This window comes from Artibeus jamaicensis, unplaced genomic scaffold, assembly GCF_021234435.1.
Source record: "Artibeus jamaicensis isolate MK-2021 breed Jamaican fruit bat unplaced genomic scaffold, CSHL_Jam_final scaffold_474, whole genome shotgun sequence".
Taxonomy (NCBI): Eukaryota; Metazoa; Chordata; class Mammalia; order Chiroptera; family Phyllostomidae; genus Artibeus; species Artibeus jamaicensis.
Genome location: NW_026522046.1, coordinates 15,851,057 through 15,860,517, shown reverse-complemented (window position 1 = coordinate 15,860,517; position 9,461 = coordinate 15,851,057). Strand labels below are relative to the sequence as shown.

The following is a 9,461-nucleotide window of genomic DNA, read 5'->3' as shown; positions in this document are numbered from 1 at the left end:
GGGAGACCATTAAACACGTAGGTAACTAATCAAAAGTTACAGTTTTTTCCTCCAAGGCAATTAACTGTGTGATAGAAGTCAAGCCTTTTATGTTTGTTTTCTCTCATGTAGAATGTATTTATAGACAAAAACTTTAAGGTTTCAGGAGGCTGAATTACCTCTTTGAAATTTACTGGACTCTATTTAGGAGAGTAATGCTGAATTATGTAATTAGTATCTTGTGCGCTTAAATAAATCAGTGTACTTAAATTGTTTTTTTGTTGTCCTCACCTGAGGACATTTTTTCCATTGCTTTGAGAGAGAGAATGAGAGAAAGGAGAGAGAGAAATATCGATGTGAGGGAGAAGCATCGACTGGTTGCCTCCCAGATGCACAGGGACTGGAAATCATTCCCACCCGGACTGGGGATTGAAGCTGCAACCTAAGCACCTGCCTTGACCCAGAACTGAACCGAAACCTTTCAGTTACGTGACACTCCAACCAACTGGGCCACACCTGCCAGGGCATAAATAAATCAGTGCATTTAAAAATATACTGATGTACTCCCAAGAATTAACAGAATAATTCATTTACTTAAGTTCCACATTTAGACTAAATTGAGCATTTTAGTGTCAGGATAGATTTTGGAAATATTTCTCCAAAAAATAGCATTCTATTCATGATTATGTTTTCATGTTTCTAAAATAAAGTAAATCAATAATTTTGGCATAATATCTTTATTTTTTGGTGGGGGAAAATCAATTGTGGCTGTAATTTCTCTAAATGGTTCAATCATTTTCATAGTTGAACCAATAATTTTATGTAGGAAATACTTATGACTTAGCATTGCACAGGACTATGAAAATACCATTTTTGGAATAATATATTTAGTATACAGAGTTGACTATACAAGAAACTTTAGATTTATAACCAAAATATACAGCATTTAGTTGAAGGTATGTAATAATTCATCATTATGATTAAGAAGAGACTAGAAATCCAAGTAAACATCTATCAGATAAGCAGTGGGATGTGAAAAGCAAAACTAATTTGGAATCAAAACATGGCATAGGCATTTCAAAATGAATAGCTATCAGATTAAAGAATATCACTAAACAGTAGCATTAAGAGATTCTGAATCTTTCACCATGTGAAAAATTTCTATGTTCATTAAGTTCCTATAAGCTTTCCACAGTAAAAGTTATAAAGTATTGCTTCATTCACAGATCAAAGCCTTATTGCTGGCTTAAGTATTTTTGTTAAGCCAAATAAGGTAGTTTATGATTTTCTATAATTTTTATTAAGTTTCATTTCCTGATTACTATCACATATAAGTCAACCTAATTTAAAAGCACATCTTCAATTTCATATTTATTTCCTTCTAAGCGGGAATTGGGCATTTAGGTATGAATTTGGGGAGTCATCATGTCAAAACTCTGTGACACTTATTTTGTAATTAAAATATTTCAGGAAATGAGCATTAATTTTTAAACATTTTATAGCATTAACAATAATTTTACATATACTATAGAGCTGAACTATGCAATATAGTAACCAACTAGCCACATTTGGCCCTTGAATACTTGAAGAACTGAATTTTTAATTTTAATTAATTTTATATTAAAAATTATAATAGTTTTTGGAAATTATAATAGTTTAGGTTATTAGAAAGCTTATATATTGGAAAAATTATAATAGTTTAGGTTATTGGGAAACTTTTAAATGTGTTTGAACAACTTAGGTTTATGAATTTACTTTTTTACCTGCAAATTTTATGAAATCTAATACAGCAAGTATTACTGATAAAACTTTACTGTCCAAATTAAGGTGCACTGTAAATGTAAAAAAAAAACAGATTTCCAAAACTTTGTATTAAAAAATGTAAAATTATCATTAATAATTTTTATGTTGATGTTTTAGTACCTTGCATTATATATTTCTTGTGGACGGCGCTGACCTAGACTATATATGAAAATCGCTATTTTTAAAGTCATTTTAAATTTTTTATTTTAATGTCATTCTTCCCATCACATTTTTACTATTATGAAGAAGTAAATTAGATTACGTATGTATCCAGTCAGAAGTGCACTAACTGCCTTCTCTGCACCTTCTCCTTTCTCCAAATCACTAAGCACCACCAGCAGAATGCGGGATCGCAGGAGGCGGATGTGCGGACACAGTGTGTGAGAGCACTGATGAGTGAGGCAATCAAATTCAACTTCTCACACACCACACGTTCTATCTTTTTCTACCCTCCACTGTTTCCAGACCTATCTGTCTCAATTCCACAATTAACCTTCAACTTCCTCTCAAGTTCTGCTGTGCCATGGCTTCCAGGGTAGAATAATAAGCAATGACTTTGCTCAGCGAGGTGCTTGTCTTGTGTTAATACTAGATTCTGTCCAGGCCCGGGAGCTTTCATCCTTCAGGGTGGAGAGCTTCCTCTGGGAGAAGGGCTCGAATCCCAGGAGTTTGAACGCCGCCACTCGGTACTTCTTGGACATGATGTTGTACAGGATGGGGTTGATGGCGGCGCTGAGGTAGAAGAGGACAAAGGACACCAGGTTGCAGTACTGGCTGATCTGAGCAATCTCCAGGGAGCCAGGCTCGAAAGACTTGGAAAACAGGTATCGCCCTACGTGGAAGGGCAGCCAGCAGAGGATGAAAGCAAACACCACGACAGCTAAAAGAAAAACGGGAAAGTGAGCATCAGTTCAAGAAATGTCCTAGAACATCACGTTTCATCTGGAAGGCACAGTTCCAATTTGACTCTATATGGCGTGACCACTGACTTCAGAGAAACATTATGTTCTGCCCTTTCTCGTTCCTACATTTTCACCGAGATCGAGTCTGTCTGGAGCAACAGTTCAACCATTTTCACTGAGCTTCCCAGTCATTCCTATTATCAACTTTTTGAGTGATTTTGTGATTGGTTTGACATATTGCTTCCACTGGTTAGACTAGTTGCTCACAATAGTTCACCACTTTACATGCGTGAGACACAACCAACACACGGAGGGGGAGCGGCCACACTCAGCGGCTGCCGTGGATCAGAGCTCCCTGGGGCACGGAGTCCTCGGATGTGGCTCAGACTCATTAAACTAAAATCTCCAGTTAGGAGACCAGGACACCTGTTTTTTCTTTTTTTTTTTTCTTTGTTAAGTTTCACAGAGGACTGAATGTGCAGCCAGGACTGAGAACCACTGAGCTGAACCCTGCAGTAGACATCAGTAGGGTATAAAAGCCTGTAAAATTAACCGATTATCATTCATTAATTATCATCCATCCAAGTCTTCACGTTGCCCATTTTTGCAAGACCTCTGCATTTATAGATTGTTTTCAGAATTCAGACATCAGAGGAAAAAGAACAGAAATATCTCAGTCCTTTTACTACTTTAGTGATTCCCTTCAAATGGTCAAGGCAAAAGAAAATTGACATTGGTGTTGAGACACCAGTGAGGATTATTATTGGCTTAATAGAAAATTGAAGGAAATTATTAAACTTATGCTCAAAATCAAGTTAGTGGCACCTGTCACAGTAGTCACGTGAGGATCAGAGTTTTTGGAGGGCCCTAGCAGGTTTGCAATCTATTAGCCATATTGTGAGAACAATTGGTCTAGAAAATGATAATTTGGGGCATTCTTTGAATAAATGATCACATTAATATACAGGAGTCCAAGAACTGTAAAATTACAAATACAAGGGTGAGCAAAAGTATGTTTACAGTTGTGAGTACATGAAACAGTTAATTTTTGTATTATTATTTATTAATTTTTGTATTATTTGCACTATAATTGTAAGCCTAATTTGCCCACTCTGTAAGTAAAAAATACGGGTGAAGCAAAAGTAGGCTTACGGTTTGTATGGACGATAGTACAATAATTAACAAACAATCATACAAGAATAAACTGGTGTACTCACAACTGTAAACCTGCTTTTGCCCCGCTCTCCATTGACTATAAGGTCCAAGTAACTAAGCGTATAGACTCTAGTTCTGAAAAAGCAAGTAGAATTAATATTTGTTTGGGTGTGAAGACAGTCTGTATTACTTCACTGGTACCAAACGCATACACTTAAAGAAGTGGAATTCATACAGTATATGCCCAGCAGACTCCAGCCATGACACCGCACCCAAATGTCCCCTGAAGGACCATTTGTGGGGGGACAGCAAGTCCTGTCTGCTTTCACATGGTCTCTTTCTCCTGTGGGAAACCTGCCGGTCCTCGCCTATCCTAGAGGATGGGCTTTTCTACCTGGAAAGACAGGTAATCATGAAAGGAAATGGGGACTCCAGAACTGATTTGTCCCTGACTTCCTCACAAAGCTGAGCAAGGCAATGCTGTTTGTGATTTCCTCACAAACATCAGCAGGGTAAACAGAATTGATTTGATTATTTGACTCAAAAAAATGCAGGGCACAAAGCAAATCAGAATACTGAAAGAAAAATGAATCATCTCTGACAGAATTAGCCAGATTGATTGTATCTTTGGTTAAATGTACCACTGAATACTTCCTTGATTTTAATGCCTGCTTTTCTTAGTGTAACCTAGATATCCACAAATTTTCTCAGAGGCACAAAGTTTAACCCCACCTTTAACATTTAAAGATCACAAAGGATTTTTTATACAATACCTCAGTTTTGAAGCAAAGTTTCTGGGCTGATATAAAAAACTCACTTTCGGGAAATACATGAGTGGGGCGTTTGTCCATGAAAGAGAGAAAGGAAAGCCAGGAAGAAAGAGACACGGAGAGGTCCAGACCTGAAGAGTCCAGACAGTGCCAAGTTGGGAGGGGGCAGAAAAGAGGCAGGAAGGGAGGGAGGGAAGGAAGGAAAAGTGGAACAGACATAAAAACAGGAGCAAAGAGGGTTTGGGGATTTGTTTGTTTGTTTGTTTAATTCTAGAGAGAGACGGGACGCACACACCCCACAGAAAATCTAGGAGAACGGAGAAGGAGCTGAAGACAGAAACGGGAGGGAAAGAGGAATCGAAGACACACAGAGACAGAGACGGAGGGGAGCGGGAGGGAGCGCAGAGACTCGGGGAGAAGGCGCGTGGGGAGAGGAGGGCGCGCGGGAGGGACGGCCGGGGGCGCGCGGAGACCCACCCAGCATCTTCACGGTCTGCCTGTGGTTCTGGTCCCTGAGCGAGGCGGCCACCGCGGCCTCGCCGCGCCCCCTGCGCCACAGCTTCCTGCCGATGAGGCTGTAGAGCACGGTGAGGCAGAAGACCGGCAGGAAGAAGAAGACGCTGGACACCCACACCATGACGGTGAGCAGCCCGGAGCTCACGGCGAACTCGGTGGCGCGGCACTCGTTGGTGTCCCGAGGGTCGGTGCCGTTCTCGTGCTCCACGCCCACCAGCACGAAGATGGGCCCGGCGCTGCAGAAGGCCACGGCCCAGATGACCAGGATGACCAGCTTCACCCGGCCTTTGGTGACCACCACCTTGGCCCGCAGCGGGAAGCAGATGGCGAAGTAGCGCTCGACGCTCAGCGCGGTGATGGTGAGCACGGTGGCGTAGGTGCAGCTCTCGCTGACGAACTGGAAGAGTTTGCAGAGCAGGTCCCCGAAGTTCCAGGGCCGGTACTGCCAGAGGCGGACGAGGTCCAGGGGCATGCAGAGGAAGATGAGTAGGTCGGAGAAGGCCATGCTGGACAGGTAGAGGTTGGTGGTGGTGCGCAGCTCGCGGAAGCGCGACACCACCAGCATGGTGAGCAGGTTGCCCGCGACGCCCACCACGAAGAGCGCCACACAGGTGGCGGTGACGCCCGCCAACAGCGGCGCAGGGAAGAGCAGCAGTTCATCCGCCAGCGAGCCGTTGTCCGGGGGAGCGTCCCAGCCCAGGTCCGGCAACGTGAAGTTGGGCCCCGGCTCCTCCATCGGCGTCGTGTTCACGAGCCGCCGGCTCCACTTAACTGGTTCTGGGAGGCGAGAAGCTGCACCGCACTGGTCCCCGAGAAGGTCGCCTTAGGCTCCAGAGAGTGCGAGCGAGGAGCGGGCGCGCAGGAAAGCTTGGTGAGGAAAAAGAGGGGAGTGAGAAGCAGAAGCGGAGGTAGAAGGTGACATTGGGAGCCAAGGGCGGGGAGCCACGGGGAGAGGGAGGCTTGGACACACTCAGGCGCGCGCGCGCACACACACACACGCACGCACACAAGTGGTGAGAACAGAGCGTGACCCACCGCTCTTTCTGGAGCTTCCCCTTTCCTCCATCCTCTCCCCCAGGGTCTCTCTCCGACCCAGCACCTGGCCGGCCTTCACACACGTACCTGTCACCGAGGCAGCCCGGCCAGCCCTGCCTTGCCTTTGCGTTCCTGCTCCAGCTGCATCTCGCACTCGCCCAAGCGTCCCGTGGCGCGGGGACCTCGGAGACCGTGCACGGCGAAACGGAAGCGCAAAGAGCTCTCTCCACGACTTTGCCCGCTGCCTGGCTAGTGTGGCTCAAAAGGGCTGGTCACACCCGAGGGGGCGGGGGCGGGGACGGTGGGGGCAGAACGCCTCCAGCAGCCGAGACCTGCGTTCTCCCTCAACAAGCGGTAGAGTTGGCTATGGACCTGGCGAGAGGAAAAAGCAAGCCTGCCCAAACCGAGCCTGGAAAATGGGGGGTAGGCAGTTAAAAAAAAAAAAAAAAAAGAGGGACCTAGTGTTGGCGATCCAGCCGGAGAGGGAACCGGTGCACACCTAAGAGCCTCACGCAGTTCTAGAAGCTACTGTCGTGTTAGGGGCGAAACAAGTTCAGAGATGAGTTGCCACTTGTTGAAGGTCACATAGCGAGTTAGGGACTCTGGGATCTCCCACCCGGTTTGGATCGTTGAGCGAGAAGGTGCAAGCTGCGTGCCTGCCTAGCTGTTCTGAATTCCAGCCCTTGCAACAGTCAGTCCCCCAACTCTGAGGCCGGTAGGAGAAAGGTTATGTAGGTTATTTTTGCCTGACGCAAACCTCGGAGGAGGAAGAGGGGCAAAAGGGAAGGAGCGTGGTGGGAGAAGGGTGGAGCCGGCAAAGGAGGAGGAACAGGGGCTGTAAGGCTGACGTGTCGAGGGTACACAGTAAACACTTTTCCAGGCATGACTGAGGGAGATGAGCCATTGGGTAGCTGTGTTCGCTTGGGCAAAATTATCAACCTTTTTACGTTTTGAGGATGGTGTGAGGATAAATATAGGCTGAGTCGCTGTCATTGGGGCTGCTGTTGAGGGGCAGGAGCTGCACCCGGTGGGAACTGGTCGGAAGTCCCCCTACCCTCTCCAGGTGACTCCCCTGGCTGCAGCCTGTGCGACCCCTGCTGGGAACCAGGAGTCAACAGTTGAAGACCTGAGACTGGCGGCTGCAGGCGAACTTCACCAACCTGCCGGGCTTCTCTCTGCCGGTCAACCTGAGAGCAGACGCGGAGCGTGTTCAGCACCGCGGCCAGCAACCGGTTACCTGGCCGCGCGGCTCCGCGACCCGCCTTTCAGCCTTTCCACCTGCGTGCGCTGCGGCACCTGCGCTGGGCTAGCACTGCCCCGCGTCCAGCGGCTGAGCCGACCTCTCCTACCCGCACTCACCTGGCCCCGGCCTAAATGGGAATCCAATCACTCCGTTTGACTGAGGGCTTTCTCGAAACATCTTAGTGCAGTTGCACATGCCTTGACAGATGTTTACATCACCAATACCACCTAAACTGTTAATGCTTAAAACCCCACAAAAACCCGAGGCCGGACGCATGCGCACGTGCTCGGGAGATTCCCCGCTCGGTGAGAGCCTGCGGGAGGGAGGCCGGACACCGGCAAGCCCTGGAGAGCGTGCTGCATAAACTGCCCTGCTGTGTTACAGATGTCGGACCAAATTGACTTCACGATGAAATTTATTTCAAATTACTATTTAAGAAAAGCTCACAAGAAAGTCAAGCCACCAATGACTAACAAGTTTAAAACAATACTTTGATTTAAACCCTTCCCACCCTTCATTAGCAGTAGATTTCTGTGTGCAGACGGATCTTTAGGAGGGATACAGACTGGGGTAAATTAAAATACGTTAGGAAGCTATTATCTGAGAATAAGAATCCAGAAAAGATGGTGGGGTGTACTTCTGTTCTTCTCAGAGCCGAAACCATGGCCGATAGATAATAAGGGAGAAAATCTTTTTAAAAATCTGTTGTGATAAAAATATGGCATGTTATCTGAAATACCCAGCTATTCCACTGCACTAAATAATTGTCTAAAATATAGGCAAATCTGTATTGTGTGATCAAGAAGAAACATGGCATACTATTGACATCGATCTATTCATTCACAATACAATAGTATACAGTATGTGAAACTGTCTAGAAGCATGTGCTAGGTGCTTGGCATAACAAAATAAATAAAATCCAGACAGGCCTTATATTTATTCACTTGGAGTCTAGAGAGAAAAAAATAGAGTTGAACAAGCAATTCTAGTACAGTAAGAGACATGCACAATGGGCTCTGTTGAAATATGGAGAAACAATATCTTTCTGCTCTGTCATATTTTGTGAGCGGCTTCCAATATCAAGGTCATGTCATGGTCCAAGATTACTGCTGTACTGCCAATCAAACAAGTCATTTCTAGCCAAGAAAAAGAAGAAAAGGAGGTAAAAAGGGGTTTCTTAGAAGCTCAACTCAAAACTCTCACTTTTATCACAGTGGCCAACCCTACTTTCAGGGGTGGCTGGGAATATCACTCCCAAGGTTCTCAATTTGGGAAAACAATTTGTGATCTCTGCTGTATTCCCCATCCAACTAAGTAAATTAAGAGCAAAAAAATTTTTTTTCTTGAAGTAACCTATAAAACCTAGTACAGTGTCTTGCAGGTAATATAGCACTTAAAATGAAAGTTTACTGATTTGATTGCATTTATTTTGCATTTAAAATCACATATATAAACATAGGACACGTAAGAAAGCTCATAAGAAAATTTAAGGGTTACATTGTGCCTTTAATAAAAAGTCATTTATTTTAATTTTCCACTTAAACTTTGGACATAGTGTACTAATATGTTTAGCTTCATCATTTATATTCTTTCTATTACCTTGTGTAGCCTCATTTAAATAATATTGTGCACATACTTCAAACTAAGAACTGCACATCACTCTTATCAGATGAACAAGCTGTAAGAGTCGAGACTTGACATCAAGTATATTAACAGAAGAGAAGAAAAATTATATTTGTAGAAAAAAATAATCTTAGCATTCAGGCACCTAAAAATCATTTTCTAGTTAGCTAATGAGATGCATTATCATGAATGATCACTATAAAAATTAAATAATCATATGGTTTAGATAGTCATTTAGAAATCTTTACACTTTTTTGATGATAGAAGTAACATATTTCTTTAAAATGCAACCATTATTTTTCTGATATCACTCTCTTTACAGTTTGTCCCAGATAGTCTAGTGGAACTTTCCATATTTCTCATTGGTACTTACAAAACTATTTTTACATCTGACGTTAAGCATTATTACTTTCAACCTAGTTATTTCAAACTTAA

The 9,461-nt window shown here is 44.1% G+C and overlaps 1 protein-coding gene across 1 annotated transcript; it reads right to left on the bottom strand.

The window, feature by feature from the left end:
- Positions 1 to 1,892: 1,892 nt before the first annotated feature.
- Positions 1,893 to 6,358, bottom strand: GHSR (growth hormone secretagogue receptor). Its single transcript, XM_037137498.2, has 3 exons — positions 6,248 to 6,358; positions 5,087 to 5,992; positions 1,893 to 2,662 (listed from the first exon to the last, which is right to left on the bottom strand). Exons 2-3 carry the CDS (start codon positions 5,859 to 5,861, stop codon positions 2,343 to 2,345), a joined length of 1,095 nt encoding a protein of 364 aa, XP_036993393.1. The 5' UTR covers positions 5,862 to 5,992; positions 6,248 to 6,358; the 3' UTR covers positions 1,893 to 2,342.
- Positions 6,359 to 9,461: the final 3,103 nt, after the last annotated feature.

What these genes read in the sequence shown, in the direction of transcription:
- GHSR (XM_037137498.2), bottom strand. Translation starts at nt 5,861, where the DNA reads ATGGAGGAGCCGGGGCCCAACTTCACGTTGCCGGACCTGGGCTGGGAC. An exon ending in GCAGACCGTGAAGATGCTGG is followed by an intron (nt 2,663 to 5,086) that starts GTGGGTCTCCGC and finishes TTTTTCTTTTAG; the next exon opens with CTGTCGTGGTGTTTGCTTTC.